This window comes from Gobius niger (assembly GCF_951799975.1).
Source record: "Gobius niger genome assembly, chromosome: 1".
NCBI lineage: Eukaryota > Metazoa > Chordata > Actinopteri > Gobiiformes > Gobiidae > Gobius > Gobius niger.
In genome coordinates, this window is record NC_136852.1 from 60,719,788 (window position 1) to 60,736,839 (window position 17,052).

The 17,052-nt window shown below is 41.0% G+C and overlaps 2 protein-coding genes across 3 annotated transcripts in view; both read right to left on the minus strand.

The window, feature by feature from the left end:
• The window catches only part of slc20a2 (solute carrier family 20 member 2), a 135,044-nt gene that overhangs the window by 77,560 nt on the left and 40,432 nt on the right, over window positions 1–17,052 (minus strand). The gene's annotated exons all lie outside the window — the stretch shown is intronic.
• lipg (lipase, endothelial) lies at window positions 9,216–13,506 on the minus strand (the record flags this gene model as incomplete). 2 transcript variants are annotated; one of them, XM_079565715.1, is made up of 10 exons in its annotated part: window positions 13,180–13,503; window positions 12,226–12,416; window positions 11,850–12,029; window positions 11,291–11,402; window positions 10,994–11,212; window positions 10,667–10,909; window positions 10,453–10,573; window positions 10,149–10,376; window positions 9,962–10,066; window positions 9,216–9,876 (listed from the first exon to the last, which is right to left on the minus strand). In XM_079565715.1, exons 1-10 carry the CDS (start codon window positions 13,262–13,264, stop codon window positions 9,864–9,866), a joined length of 1,497 nt encoding a protein of 498 aa, XP_079421841.1. In that variant the 5' UTR covers window positions 13,265–13,503. The 2 variants fall into 2 exon arrangements, with proteins under 2 accessions (XP_079421841.1, XP_079421842.1); XM_079565716.1 differs by lacking the exon at window positions 9,216–9,876 and having other exon boundaries at window positions 9,958–10,066; window positions 13,180–13,506.

Sequence of the window (17,052 nt, forward strand, 5' to 3'; positions counted from 1 at the left end):
CCCATATTTTGTGTAAGTACTATGTTATATTTACAGAAAAAGTAATATATTTGTCTAACTCGTTACTTTTGTAATACGTTACCCCAACACTGATTATAATAATATTAAAATAATAATAACTCATCAAAAATGAAAGACACTCAAACTGCTGTTTATTGTCCATTAACACTGGTGGCCCACATCTCTCCATCACAAGTAGTGGGGGGCTTAAAAGGAAAGGTTTGGGAACCACTGCTTAGACCACATGTGCGTGTGTTGGGGACATAAAAGCCTGTCTGAGCTTTCCAGGCCAACGTGTCATTTTGGACTCATTTCCTGCGAGGGGACAGGGGAAGAATTTAAAGGAGTTCTGGAGAGGCAGCTTTTTGTGTTGAACAACACTGTCCACTTCAAATGTGCCAGTAACAGGTTGTCTAAGAACCAAGACTTTCTACAACAAATTATTTTACTATTTCAAATGTTCTCTTTATAGATATGAGCTAATTAGTTTTTCAATTGGTTGACAAAATTAGATTGCTGTTTGATATGGAAATAATTAATCAGCAGCGCTTTCCCACCGAGCGTTTTAGCTGGATGTCACACAGAGTTCCTTTGTTTGGCCAAGTGCCACACACTGAATGGGCAACATTGAGAGAAAGCACGGGTCACGGTGCAGGAATTAGGGTCAGTTTAAAGGTTTGCTTTCGGGGTGGGAGGAAGGGTCCGGGTGAAGGTTATAGCTGGCACTGGGGGGCTGTAGTGTACACAAGCCCATAGTATTTATTCTCAACATTTCTTAGATGCTCCTAAACTGACTCCCTTGACACCTACAGTTACTATGTCAGATTCTATTTTTTTTTTTTTTCTGTCATTAATCATTTTGAAAAAAGCAAAACCTCTTCAGTGTTTTAGCTACTACAAATCATTCATTTGTATACATTGCAGTTCAATGACCCTGAGAAAAATGTCCGGTGAGCTCAGACCTGCTCTTTAGTGACACGTGTCAAACAGCTCCTCTGACTGCTTTATAATGGTATGTCTTTGTAGTAAATGTCACTACTCAAACATGCCATAATTACCACATGAGCGCCAAAACGGTAGTGTCAATGAACTCGAGTAACCCTGTTTTAAGGTAAGACCATGCCTCTCAACCAATCACGACAGGACTAGAATCAGGCACCATGTCGACAGCCAATCAGCATTTTGTGCCTTTTTTTCCTGCATGCATCTCATCTTTCGTTGTGGTCACATCCTTTCATTCTCCTTTTTACACAATATTATACATTCTCACAATACCAGGTGGCGGAAGTGGTTACTATTTACTGCTAAATGCTCGTCATTTCTCTCTTTTTTTTGTTATCTTTTGCTCCCTGTGTATCTTGAGCGTGGTCGCCTCGCCATTGTGTTTAGTCTCGCTCTTTCACAATAGACACAATAGTGGGGAAATCCCTCAGCTCTGCTCATGTGCATGTCCATGCCTCAAGCCTTGGGGGCAGAGGTGGGTAGAGTAGCCAAAATATTTACTCAAGTAACGTACTTTGAAAAAAAGTACTTGTACTTGAGTAAATGTAAAAAAGTGCTTCCCGCCTTTGCTTGGGGGACATTAGCGTTCTAGTTCAGACCCATACATGCAATAGTGTGCACACAGCTGTCTCCCTGGGTGTAACTCGAGGTGGGAAGTCTTGTCATCTGCCTTCGTGAGTTGCATAATGTATATGTCAAGCTAAGACACGGCTGTTTCTGTTTCTTCCACGAGCTGATTCCCATAGGATCTTAACATTCAGGTACCCGGTGTTCTCACCCAGCAGGACGCAGTAAGTGAGCTGCCCCTGGTGCACAATCCTGTTTCATTAGAAAAAGGATCCTATTGAGAACATACCGCACATGTATAATGAATATAATTTATGTATATGTATATTTGACTAGATATCTTTTGGGAGTTCTTTGCTTTGAATACCAAATTGATCAATCTGGAGATCTCTGAGGTGTGTCAGAGTTTCACACGATGAGTCATACAACAGGTCCACAGACTTGCACCTATAGCACAAGGAGATTAGCAGATGACCAGTCTTAATCACCTGGTGCACAGGTGACTTAAAACAGATATAACATTTCTGTATAACTAGTACTTTCAAGTCTTCCTCAATATTCTTTGAGAAGGTCTTAGCTTATCTCTGCAGTCTCCATCACAGAAAATGTGTCTTTAGAACATGGTGTTGGCATTAAAAGATTAACAGTAAATCCTCAGTCCACACCGGGGTAGAATAATGAAAAGTGAAACTTTCTTTGAGGTGGGATCTGTGCACTGCTGTGGCCCGTCAGGTCCAGCACTGATCTATTGTACAACTAAGCCACCCCTGAATCATATGAAGCCCATCATGTGACTTCTCTGCTGAAGTAAGCTACCTCCACTGTGAAGTGCCTTTACCACTACAGTAGCACATATTCTATAAATCGACCCAATTCTGAACATATATGTTTTAATATTTAGAGCAATACTTTATTAATTTCTGTCACTGACACCAAAATCACTGGTGGTATAGCACTTATAGTATATTTATGTGTTTATCCACATTATATTACACGTGACTTAAACAGCCACATCCAAGCAATAACATCAGCAGCTTTTTACCATTTGAAAAACATCGCTTGGATCAGAGATAGTGTCAAAACCAGACTTACAGAGACATATCCATGCATTTGTCTCCAGCAGGTTAGACTACTGTAACGGCTGCTCACTGTGAGACAGCTGCAGTACATCCAGAATGCTGCTGCTCCAGTCCTGACAAGAACCAGGAAATACGACCATATTAGTCCAGTGCTCCGGTCTCTGCGCTAGCTTCCTGTCACTCAGAGAATAACATTTAAAACAGCTCTGCTTGTTACAAGTCTTTTCATGGTCTTTTCTCTGGTTCCCAGAATCAGGACTAAACACAGTGAGGCTGCAATTCAGTTTCATGCAGCTAAAATCTGGAACAGTCTTCATGAGGATGTGAGAAAGGCCTAAACTCTGACAATGTTCAAATCCAGATTGTAATTTTTTATGTTGTTGTTTTATTGATTTTTCTGCTTTCCTGTAATTTTATGCAACTGTGAAGTACTTTGAATTGCCTTGTGTATGAATTGCGCTCTACAAATAAACTTGCCTTGCCACATCCATTTGTAATGGTTTGAAATTGACAATAGAATGATCTTATCTTTAAATCAGTGTCATTCATGCTGGGGCTGCGTACAACGGAAGTAGAGGCTGAATCACCAGTCTTATTCTTCTTATCCTTTACTACCTGAGTTATTTTTGTCACAGTCATATATTTCCCCCTCATAAAACTGAACAATGCAAGTTTAATTGTTAAAATGTACAAACTGCACTTTACCAACTCAAGATGATTTACCAACTCAAGAGATGCTAGTAAAAGCTAAAGCTAGCTTTCTGTAATGGTTATCCCGTGTTATCACACATGAAAGAGTTACATATGTTGTTCACAATTAAAGGAATAGGCCACTGCTTTTACATACTGAGATATGTTCTTACCTGAGCTTAGACGAGTTGATGCGTCACTGTCTGGTGCAAATGTTGTTAGCATTTAGCCTCTCCCAGCATAGCTATAGCTCCAAAATGGGGTGAAGTTAGAAACTACCAAGCTGTTCCATGTTTTGCCTATTTAAATACAGCTACGTGAAAAGTTACACGATCCAACACAAAATTAACATGTTGATTTTCTAAGCGGATAAAAAAAAGGGGTACTATATTGTAAGGCGTAATAACACCTTAGGAGCACTTCGACGTCCGCACAGTAAAGTCAAAGAGCTCCTAATATTATTACGCCTGTTTAATTTTGTGTAACTAGACTTGGATCGTGTAACTTTTCAGCGCACACACAAAGACCAGAGAGTGACGCATCAACTCGTCTAAGCTCAAGTAAGAACATATCTCAGTATGGAAAAACGGTGGCGTGTTCCTTTAAACACGTGTGCAGGAACAAAACAAGCAAGTGACCATGCATGATTAAGCTAAAATAGCCAAAGAAACACGTTAAAAAAAAGCTGCTTATCATGTTATGAAAGACAAGCCTGCACTTTGCAATCTTAAGAATGTGTGCAAGTCTAAGTCAGCATCGTTTGGCAACTTTCAAGACTTTGCCAACAACCAATGCTCTGTTTTGCCATTAAATGCAAATACAGACCCATTTCACTTGTCTGGCGCTGTTGACCCATTTTCCATGTCCACTCTGGATGTGGAGGTTTAAGCTGATTTGCTGTATGGTTCAGTTGGACCAACCCGCTCCAAAACTTCACCTAACACACCCTTTGTGACATGTGAGAATCATATAAATCCTATTCTCGGGCCAGATTATAGTTTTTTTCACTTTCCGTCAGACTTTCTTTGCATTTCTCTGTCTGGCTTGTTCCCACGAGAAAGTGTTTGAAGCAATAAAAAAAGTGAAAAGAGTGCAGGCAGTGTCAGAAGTTCAGTTGTGTGGATGGCATTCTGTGAGTCCGACTTTGTGCCGGGAGAGAAATTCTCTGAGTGTGGGAGATTCTGAGGACCTTTGGACACAATCAACACTCTTTTATAGCAATTGTAAACATAATGTGAACTTAGAACGTTTCAATTATAAACACACAAGCAAACACTCAAGTCTAAATTTGGGCTTATTAGCAAATTCTTGCCCTTTCAAATCTGCCCATTGATTGCTTAATACAAAATTCTACAGTAAGTTGAATCCATGTTTCCAGTCCTTTCTGGACTGCTAATACATGGTTTGCAGGAGATCATTTTTCTGTTTGTGGAAAAAAAACTGTTGTGTTGGAAAAAATAAATGTACTATTCAAAAACGACATACATTTTTATTGAGACGTTTATCAGAATGCATAGTTAAAGGGACTATACAGAGTGTAAAAATGGAGCATTTTCCTCCCCCTGTATGTTCCAGCCATGTCCTATGGTGTAGAATGAGCCTAGGCCTGTTCGCCACAACTGCCTGTAAAATCCTGCACTGTCACACAAAAAGTTGTTACTTCGGGTCTGAACTGCCGTCATGCACAAACTTAATATAGAAGTTGCAGTTACACGTATGACCTGAGGTGGCAGTAGTGAGTATAAAATGGCCAACTTGCATCTAGCCCCTTTAAGTGTGTATGTGATGCATTGTGTGCACCAAGTTTGTAAAGCGGAACTTTTACAACCAAATCTTTATTACCTTTTCTACAGCTTATCTATGTTTACACCGCGGGGACTATTTTCCCATAATGTCAAAAGAGCTTCCTTGTAACTTTCCTTTGGAAGGAAATAGCAAACCATAATACGTGTTGTACTATAATTAGGTAATAATCAAGCAAACTACTCACTATCTAAAGCCATAAAAAGAGGATCAATAGTGAAAGAAACCTCTATTGGTCCCATAAACAGAAATAATGTTACACCGTGTGAAATGACTAAACTTCAATGGTAAAACCACAAGGACTTTTTGAGAATTTCCTGTTTAACCTGATTGGTAGTTGACTTCAAAGTATTTTAGAGAAATCCAGTTGTCAAAAATAGATCCAAACTCGCCGTTAAAAAGTCTTAATTTGACACAATTTGACTCAGACTGTAAAAGAACCAACAAGAAATAGAAAATCTTTTGTGTTTTTGCGTGACTGAGACCAGACAGGTACACATCAACTTGTCTAAGCTCAGGTAAGAACATAAATCAGTATGCAAAAACGGTGGCCTATTCCTTTAAAATGCTGATGATGCTGTATTATATGTTCATGCAAAAAACAAGTGTTGCTGCAATATATCTGCAGCCATGGCACCAGTGTCCCATTGGCTCTAAAGCTCTTGCCTCCATCTGAATACAAAAAAACTGTCTGCATGTTTTTTTCTCGTCAGCCAGTTGGGGATGAACAACCATCTGTGATATTTAACGATGAGATTGGATGTAGTTTAACAATTTAAGTAAGTTTAGGAGTACTCTTTGATTCAAATTTAGATTTCAAGCAGCATATTAAGAACATTGTGTATATCATTAAATTAAATTGGTCAAACTTTAAGTATATAAGACTGATGACAGAGTCTGCAAAGGCTTATATGCATGCAATGATCTTCAGCCATATACAGCAACTTACTGTTATACCACATGGTCCCATACATCAGAGACCAATATGAATCATATCAACTCTTTAACAAAACATTTAAAACCCTGATCTCACCTGTGACTGTCCTTGTAACTGACCTCTGTGAGCCTGACCTCAACGTCCAGTAAAAGTGCTTCTAAAGTGTTGCGTCTTTAATCCGCTTAGAAAATCGCCATGTTTAATTTTGTGTAACTATACTAGGATTGTGTAAACACTCACGTAACAGTATTTAAAAAGTGAAAACGTGGAAGAGCTTGGTCACTTCTAACCTCACCCCTGTTTGGGTCCATAGGGGAGAGGAGGAGAATAAGCAACACTTGTGTAAACACCAGAGCTTTGACCAATGGAGGCTGTAATGTGCGACACAGGACTAATTTCAGTCAAAATCTAGAGTCTATCAGAAGCACACAGTCATTGAACTCACTGCCTGCTCACGTCAGGAACTGTGACGATTACCACACCTTTAAAAAAAAGTCTTAAAAAACTGGTTGAAAACAAAACAATCGTGCACTCACAGGTAGCTGTGGGCGTGTTAACTCACCTGTGACTGTCCTTTTAACTGACCTCTGTGACTGTAACTTGTTCTACTATATCTGTGTTTCTCAGAGGTCAGTTAATGTTTCTTTACCTGCCTCAGGACAGCGGATGCAAATGAAAAAAGCAGAAACTGTTCTTCCTGAAATTACACCTTTAAAACACACACATTACATCCCTCAAATTCATAGCATTTTTGGGACCTAGTACGTGTCCTTTGTTACATAAATCCCAACCTGCTGTAAGACCTGCCAGGAATTTTTAGCTAGAAGTTGTAAAACAAGGGGTTGTCAACAGCTGAGTGCACCTCTCCTCCTGATTTGTCACTCACAAGCACGCACGCACACACACACACACACACACACACACACACACACACACACACACACACACACACACACACACACACACACACACACACACACACACACACACACACACACACACACACACACACACACACACACACACACACACACACACACACACACGATCAACAAAGGAACATAGTGTGACACCGCTCGTCAACTCAAGGGGTCAAGGATTAGGTCGCCTATATGGAAAAATGTACCACCCTCACACTCCAGGGCAGGTGACAGAGTATTTATAGGCTGTAAACAAACATTTTGACACATCAATATGCACATGAGGATCCAGAATGTGCTCCATGATGTAGACTGAAATTACGACAAGTGCATCTGTCAACAGTAATGGCAATACTAGTGTGGCTTCTATTTACGTTGGGCTTTGAGGTGAAACATAACCACGTGAAAGGGGTAAATGAGACTGGACGCAAAATTCATATATTAAACCAAAACCTGTGATGAGCTTGATATAATTTCAGTAAGGATTGTGGGTAAAAATATTTGAACAGAAACTGAAAGACCTTGTGCTGTCACTGGGTCAAACCTCGGTGGATATTGATGAACACCGATGTTGCTGCCCTCAGAGAATGAACTGGACCTCACAATTGACATTATGCAATAGCTTTTACCATTCTCTATGACCTGCTGTACATGATAGGATTTCACCTTACTATTTGTTTTGATGTTGGATACTGCGCTACACCGCCTAAAGAATGAGAAGAAACAGCAGCTCTGTCTTGAGATACATTGGCGTCTCTACATATTTGTGTGTATTTGCCATGACCTTATTACAATTTATCACCCACATGGATAGTTGTAATAGTATTAGGAGCTTCAGTATCACAGAAAGCAGAGAAGTGGAGGCCAAAAGCATTAAACAAGCAACTTTTCCCACTGCTCCAATGTCAGCAACATTTATGAAGTGCCTCTGGATCACTATGGGATAAGGTTATAGGATCATGTGAGGTGACATCCCCCTCTGTCTTTGTGCTGTGGGCCAGAGCCAGCACTGCAACATGTGGTGATGTTTGCGGCCTGTGCCACTCTCCAATCTGCCAGGCACGTGGCTCCAGGGAAACCATCGACACAGTGCTGCTCTGGACTACTGGGCTTAGTCAACTGGAGGTAATGACACACTGTGAACAAAAAGGCAACAAGCATTTTTGTCAGTTAATGTAATCGTAGACAGTTAAGAATTAACACACCCCAGCTTTGATAATAGAGAAGGTTTATTTTATATATTTTTATAAATTTTATCTGACTAATGCTCATTAGACAGTCAGATGGTTGTACAGAGGTTGTAAGAGTGTCCAGTGTTCAGGGCTCAGCCTACGAATGGCAATGAATGACTAAGCCAGCTCCGGCTACAACAGTGAGTGTAGCTGAAGGAAACGCATAAGTTTACATTGGCCGTTCTGTTGCAAAAAGGTCATTATTGTCAAATTACCAGGGATATAAATAAATCTGTTCACCAAAATGCACTATTGAAAAAAAAAATGGACTAAAATGGACTTCAAAAGAAGTACCATATATATTCTTCAGAAGATGATCTTGTCACACTAAAGCACAGCATGTTCAGTTGATACTAGCAGATTGGGGACACCGCATAGTTTCTACGCAAAGACAGCTACGTCGAAGTGACGGATAAACCACAAAGGCCTTCTGTGGGAGTGGCATACTTCGGCACATTCATGCTCTTGCTAAGCTTTAAGGCATTTCGTCGCAACATGCCACGACACAGTATGGTGTGATCGTTTGAATTTTTTCAGCGTCTGTCATTTGTTCTTTTTTTCAAGAGCAAAGGTTTGATCAAAGAATGCAAGAAGATGTTGGAAATTAGCTTGCAACACCAAAGGGGAAAACAAAACAATAGCTGTTGAGTGAGGCTTGTAGTAAACATGTCATACAGTGCAGAACAGTACAGTATAGTAGTTTACAACATGCAGGGTGACACACACAGATAAAAATGCAGATGAGACAGTTACTGCTGTCCTTGTTGTAAACGCCAGAGGTATAATCTGTGCTAATGATCAGTGAACAGAAGTGGACCTTTCATGCCACACCAAAAACTGTATTTCTTACAAATTAAGACAAGTTACTGAATAATTGTTTCATTGTGTGCCATATGTTGTAGTAAATTTGAGTTTTCTACTTTACTACTTTCTGAATATACTGACAGAGGCGGAGTACAAATAATGTGAATTTATTATTTTCTTCCAAAAGGTTATTTACATTATGTACATTGACACACCCACAAAATAAGCATTACACATCAACAAAATGTACAGAAAGTGTGTGTGTGCAATGAGATGAGAATCTCCTTCAATTTCAGTGTTTCATCAAAAATCTCTCAGCAGAAAGGCACTGGGTCACATGACCTCAGTGACCACACAGTAACAACATACATATACATAACTTATACAAAGGAAATACTGCATTGACAACAAATGCCTTATTGTGGGGTGCGCTTTCATAAATAACATTGGTCTTGCAGTGCGTTCATATAAATAAAAAAAGAAATAGTTTAAAATATACAGTACCATGACTACAAATGCTGGTGTTTGACCACATACTTGTAACTATATTCTACTTCACTAGTTCACACCAAAAGTACATCCTGCAATTCATGAGCAGTCCCAACACAGTTGGGAAAATTGGTGTGCTTCTCTCAGCTGTTGTGCACTGGACAGAAGCACAGCCCAGTATCCAATGGAAGGGCTGCAGGTTTAGTACAAGAAAGCTCAGTCTCTGCCGCTGTGTGCTGACCTCCTGCTTAGAAAAGTGCTTGTTCCAGAAGCAAAGGCTTCTTTACCAAAGATGGGTCCCAAAGATGATGGTGCATTGGTTGTTGGAAGTGCTGAGTCATCACATTGCCAGCCTATGAATGAAATATTTAACTAAGTTTTGCTCAAAAGTGAGGTACTTCATTTAAACATTAAAAAAAAGGTACATCATGTCCTTACCGTTTTGATGGTTTTGATTCCCAACCATCACGGCATTTTACAAACGTTAGGGCTTCTCCTGGTGAAATGTCAGTCTTTGACAGGTCCGGGACACAAAATGTAAACCTATAAAGCAGTGATTATGAAGATTTTACACATGGTAAAACATCTAGAAAGAAAATGTAAGTCTTCTTCGGCTACAACTTACTTCTTTTGTGTTTCTCCAGCTTTCACACGGATACGCCGTACTTGTAGCACTGGTTTGGAAGGACTGGTTTTCCAAGTAAAGAAACTTTTCCTAAAACTTTTCCAAACGGAGTTCCATGACTCTCCGTCTCCCTCCCAGCTCAACTCGATCTTCAGCAGATCTCCAATGTCCTCTTCAGTAAACACCAAAAAGGTGTTAGTGGCATTCAAACCTATTTTTTGGTCATAACTAGAAAAAGAAAAAAATATATTGAGCACAAAGATATCCAAAGAGAATATCTGTACAGGAAAAACAGAATACTTACACATCTACGTATATGTCACTTGTGTCGTTGTGGGCACCATACAATTTGACATGAAAAGTGGGATCTGGATCAACAGACAGTTTCCTGTCAAACACATGCATCTTCATTTGGAAGTGGAACCCTGTAGAGAAAATAAAGAGAAAACATCTTAAGCACGTGATTTCCACTTTTGATATTATTTGTTATTTGAGCAGAGGTGGTTAGTGTGACTCACCTCCAAATGGAGTATCAGCACGGGTCTTCAGATACATTTTACTGTTGCGTCTCTTGCGCATCTTTCTAGCATTGTAGCCAATGCTGTTGCAGCGGTTTTTGCGACAACTGAGACAGATACCCTTCTTAAAACGATCTGCTCCAGTGCACTGGAAAGCGTAGCTTAAGTGGTCCTTGTTCATTAGAGAGTCCACAAACAAGTGGACCGCTCGCTCATGTTCACATTTCACAACCTCCATAAAATCTATAGATAGATAAAAATGCATCATTGAATTCTCCCATATTCATTTTATCACAATTTTCAAATTATTACAAGTCTGAGACTTACTTCCAGCCACTGTCAGCACATCACCAAATGAACAACCAGGTTGCACATCACCGCCATTGGGGTAGATGTCAATGTCTCCTATGGGCTGCTGAATACCAATGCTCACACCCAGGGCCTCACGAGTGTAGGTGTGGAGCACATCCACAAAGTCTGCATCATCTGGAGAAAGGCGCTTCTGTTCATCTACTCCCTCAAACATGGGCCCAGCTGGATCCAGACCTAACGAAGGACAATTAAATATGCTGCATTAGAAACCATGTTAAAAACAAACCATTACCCAATTTATGCAATACATACCTGTGATCCTTCCAATGGTTCCTCGCACAAATGTTCCAGCAAAGCCTGCTACATGTGCGCCAAGACTGTAACCTATGAGGTGCACATTTCCTAAAGGCATTTGTGCTTCATCCTGCAGAAAACAGAAGATAAACTTTAATCTCAGCTGCTGCTAGAGGAATACTGATCTGCATTAATGACCTGGACTTGAGCCAACTATAAATTCAGTCATGCTCACATCAAAAGCCAAAAGACAGAACTATGACGTATTATTATTATTATTATTTTAACTTTGAATACTATAGACTTCCAGGACATACAGTACAGCTGTCAAAAGTCTGTCTTTGACAGCGTAACAAATCATCTTAAGTACCTAAAACATGAGAACTTATGGGATCCATTCTTGTCCCAGCCCTAAATACTAAAGACACCTTGCATTTATAAACCACATGAGGTAGGATACAGAACACCTGACCTTGGTTTTGGTATATCCACCTCTATTAATAAAATAAAACCTCACTTGCATGCATTGGTTTGGGAACAAAACATAACAAAAAGGAAGAAAATGAGTGTTACCCACTTGAAGCCAGTCGAGCATGGCTGCTATACTGAGGCCCACACTGCTTGTATGATTTACTGCATCAGGGTACAGCTGCTGGGCCATCGGTATCCAGTCAACCACCACCACGTTGGCCTCGGTTTCTCGCTGTATCACAGCAGAGACGAGCTTGTGCATCCAATTCTCAAACATCCCACTCATCTGTGAACAGAAAACCCAAGTCAGTCCGTCAGTCAGCTTGACCCTCTTCACAGTTACGTTGAGCTAATGGTTGTCTACCATTAATACATTTATTCACATACTTTGATAAGAGGATATTGTTAACATTAATGAATAGTGTTGCATACAATGGTCATAAAGCTTTGACCTAGACATCTTGATCAAGCTTCAAGCTTACCGTCCAGCCATGAATGATGAAGATGCTTTTGGCAGTAGCATTGAAGCCACATTCGTCGAGACATTCTTTTTTGCCTGTCTGCAGGTAACAGCCCTCCTGTTCCAGGTCTAAGCTTCTTCTCATGTTGAATTGAACAGGGTCATCTCTGGACTTGCCGTTTGTTGACAGTTCATCAAGATCACTTGCTTCAGCTAAAAGATAAAAACAGATTATAGATGATAGCTACATTTAGGCTGCTTTCTTTACATTAAATTACATTTTGAATGTCAATTTGAGATCTGATTTGAAGATTGCAGAAAATGATAATGATCCACCTTCAAGACCTATAAAACGTATGAGACAATGCAAGAATTATGCATAACTGAAGTCACATAGTATCACGTAAAGGCACTCCTTCGGCTCACTGCTTTAGGATTACATTATCTTACAGTGGTTATTTGTCTCTTGACATATTTAGGTCTACCCTAAGAGTAAGACCACTGGGTATTCGTAGGCTTGGCTATATGCTTTTAAAAGCATTCCCACATCTGAAGCAGTCAACGCAGAACCCTTTGGTAGAGAGCCGGTGAATGACTTCAGCTGGCTTGAATCTTTATTGGAGCTGTGAGCCCGTCCATGGTAAAACGTGGACTCAGCGTTCTCCCAAATATTTCCCACAGTTTGAGGAGCGTCATGCGCTCCCCAAAAGGATACTACGTGGCTTTAAATCCGCTCCTGCTTTTCACGCTCACTTTCTGTCGCTACACTTGTTCGCATTCAACGATCATTCATGTAAAAGTATTTAACTTAGAAAAACAGAATGTCTCAAAATACCCTTTCAAAAGGCTGATTCTGCGTTTTCAGGCATCATATGCCTGTGTCAATCAGGCTGCTGTGCGTTATTTGGAAATGGAGAAGAAGACCGGGTAGATTGAAAGAGAATGAATGAACAATAGGCACAATACAAAATCTTACCCTTAAGCACGGCGTTTTCCCCAAAAACTGAAGTCACAAAGGCGCACTGCAGTAAAATCCACAGTGAAATGACCTTCTGAATCATTTCTTGGTCTCAAGCGATTACAAGGAGACTGCAGCTTCCCGTGTGTGTTTAGTAGCCTATAGTAGCTGAGTATGTGCGAGATGAGGCTATATCCAAGTGTAACAAAGAGCCTGCGGTGCGTTCGGTGCGCACTAGTAAGGGTGCCGCTCAAGAAATGTATTAACTGGCATCAGTGTCTCATTAGAGTTTTAAATAGTTTCTCCTTTCCAGTCATCTGATCATCGGCTGATCTATGGTGATTTCTATTGGTCAAGCCCCCGTTTGTTTACGTTGAAAGGCGTGGCAAACTTGAATGAAGTGTAGTATGGGCGTCTCACGTTGCGCGCGCCCGAAGCTTGTGGTTGTTTTTGGGCGTGTGTGACTATACTTCTGACGCAATATGTCATAAATTGTAACCGTCCAGACATGAGGAAGGTCATCTAGCGCTTTCGCCCGTCAAACCAGATTCTAGCAAAGCTTAAAATAGGCTGGCCAGAAGGTGTTCCGCCTTGTCAAAAGGTGTACGCTTGGGTTCCATCTACCACTTCGCCAATAGCCTAATATTTCAGTTGACCAATTGTTAAATGGGAATCTCTACATCTTCAATAGCGTGCCGTCATTGTATAGATCTGTCCCGTGCTGGGGGATGGATGGCACTCTTCACCACCTCCACAGAAAACGACAAAAACCCTCGCTGGGCGATGTGCCAAATCTGCACAGCGCACATACAATGGAAATGCAAATAACAGATACACTCACACAGATATGTTGGCAAAGAAAATGTCTTCTAAACCTGTACACATTTCTTTCTATCGCAAGTTTTTTATATTATTCTATTTCAGATCATCCACAGTCGGCACAGGAAGGAAAAGCTATAGGCCTAACTGTAATTATAAGCATGTGTTCATATTATTACTATTTAGGTCACATTCGTTTTTCCCCCCTAAATAATATATTATTATTATTATTATTATTATTATTATTATTATTATTATTATTATTATTATTATTATTATTAATAATAATAATAATAATAATAATAATACAAAATATAATAATAATAATAATAATAATAATAATAATAATAATAATTAAAGCCGCAAGCGGCATTTAGAGGCCCTCGCGAGCAGCGTTGGCCGGTTGGCGCACGCCGTCGCACGCCACCGCAATAACCGGGGGGCGCTGCCGCGCCCTACGTGTTTGCACTGTCACTGCCACCCTCCGTCAAGTTCATAAAAGAGCAAAGGCAAGAAACGGCGCCTTCGGCGCCAGATCACGCGATATTTCCCAAAATGGCCGACTTTGTGTGGATTGCCTAGCAACCACGTAATGTACTTTTTTGTTCGGAAAGTCATAACGAAGGTGTGTACCAATTTTGGTTTGGCTACGCCAAACTTTATATCGGGTCGTTGCCATGGCAACACGGTGGGAAAATGGGCGTGGTCATCATTGACTTTTTTGATCAGGGTCACATGACGGATGTCTGTGCAAAATTTTGTTTGTCTACGACAAAGTTTACTTTTTTTCCTCCATTCATTTTTATTCGGTGCTCTGCAGGGGGCGCTATAGCGCCCATTTTCAAAATTCCCATATCAAAACATCCGGGGCCCACGACTCGACCAACGATTCAAATTTCACTAAAATCGGCCAAAGTATGTGCGAGTTATGACTCTTTGAAGGCGATGGCGAACGCCGAAAACGAACGCCAAATTCATGGCGTTGCCATGACAAAACCGGAAATCCTATTAGAAAGTTTTTAATAACTTTTAATGCCCCACATGTGTAGATGATCTGGAGCGACCGGGGAGTCGCTGCGTTCAACGCCCTAGGACGAGTTCGTTCAAATGCGAGGGCATGAAAAGGCGCCTTCGGCGCCACGTTGCTCTTCTGGCCAATATGGCCGCCATACAGATGGTTGCCTAGCAACCGCGTAATATGTTTTTTTTTCTGGCTTCATGCGACCAATCACTGTGCCGAATTTTTTTAGTCTACGACGAACTAAAATTTTGGGGTTTTTCGGGATTTTGGGGGGTCCGGCCATAGGCCGCAATGTTAACGTCGTTTTTCCAGGGGGCGCTGACGCGCCATTTTTTTGAATTTTTGAAATTTGGAGATGTGAAGTTTTTTCTTTTCACCAAATTGAATTTTGGGCAAAAATTCAGGACTTTTCGTTGGTGGGAAAGTGGATTTCTGGGGGAGAGGAAAAATAATAATAATAATAATTAAAGCCGCAAGCGGCATCGAACGGCCCTCGCGGGCCGTGCCTCCTTTAGCGCCTCTATTGCCGCGTCTATGTAACCGTACCAAGGGCGCCACACTGCATTTTATTGCCCCGATGTGCCATTAATCTTGGTCAGTAAACATCAAAACAACATTTTTAGCCTCTCCATGTGAATAATGGCTCCAGCCTGCAGAGGGCGCTAGCGCGCCCGTAATCTTTTTAATTGCACAATTAGCATCAGACGGCCCTAACGGGCCGTACTTCCATGACCACTGTCCACAAGCTCCTGACAGGAGGCGCTAACGCGCTGTAATTCTGTATAATGTGAGATTTATGTGTCAGCCCCATTGGACAACATGGGGGGCCCCGGGCGTCACCATAGCAACACCGTACAAAATACGATATGGGTCTCATTGGCTTTTTTGATCGGGACGCCATCAACTATTGTTGTACCGAATTTCATCCATTTCCGACAAACTAATTTTTTTCCCATAATGCATCTTTTCTTCAGCACCTGGAGGGGGCGCTATCGCACCCAATGGCATTTTTTCACATTTGTTGCGTCCAGGGGTGACAGGTCAACAAAATGTATATGTCCGATTTTAAATCGGAGTTTGTTTGTGCGAATGGGAGCGATTTTTAGTTTTTGATGAATCGCAAAATACTTCGGAAAGATTGCGGCTTCGCCGCAAACAAACCGTAAAACATAGCCAAAAAATTTTGATAACATTTGATGCCCCACATCTCGAGATGAGCTGGAGCGATTTTGAGCTCATTCGGTGAAACGCCCTAGGAGGAGTTTGTTAAAATGCGATGGCACCGAAAACGCTGACTCAGCATTCTCCAGGCTTCCAGTCAAAATGGCGGACTTCCGGTTTGTCAGGGGTCGTGGCCACAATAATAATTTTTGTTTGTCGTCACATGACGAATATATGTACCGAATCTCGTCGCTCTACGACAAAGTTGACGTTGGCCCAGATTGGTCCCGCCTCCATCGACGCAATGTATTTTGATTCACCATGGCAACACCGTACAAAATACGATATGGGTCTCATTGGCTTTTTGGATCGGGACGCCATCAACTATTTTCGTACCGAATTTCATCCATTTCCGACAAACTAATTTTTTTCCCATAATGCATTTTTTCTTCTGCACCTGGAGGGGGTGCTATCGCGCCCAATGTCACTTTTTCACATTTGCTGTGTCCAGGGGTGAAAGGTCAATAAAATGTATATTTCCGATTTTTAATCGGAGTTTGTTTGTGCGAATGGGAGCGATTTTTAGTTTTTGATGAATCGCAAAATACTTCGGAAAGATTGCGGCTTCGCCGCAAACAAACCGTAAAACTTAGCCAAAAAATTTGGATAACTTTTGATGCCCCACATCTCGAGATGAGCTGGAGCGATTTTGAGCTCATTTGGTGAAACACCCTAGGAGGAGTTCGTGAAAATGCGATGTCAGCGAAAACGCTGACTCAGCATTCTCCGGTCTTCCTTTCAAAATGGCGGACTTCCGGTTTGTCAGGGGGCGTGGCCACAATAATATTTTTTTTTTGTCGTCACATGACGAATGTCTGTACCGAATCTCG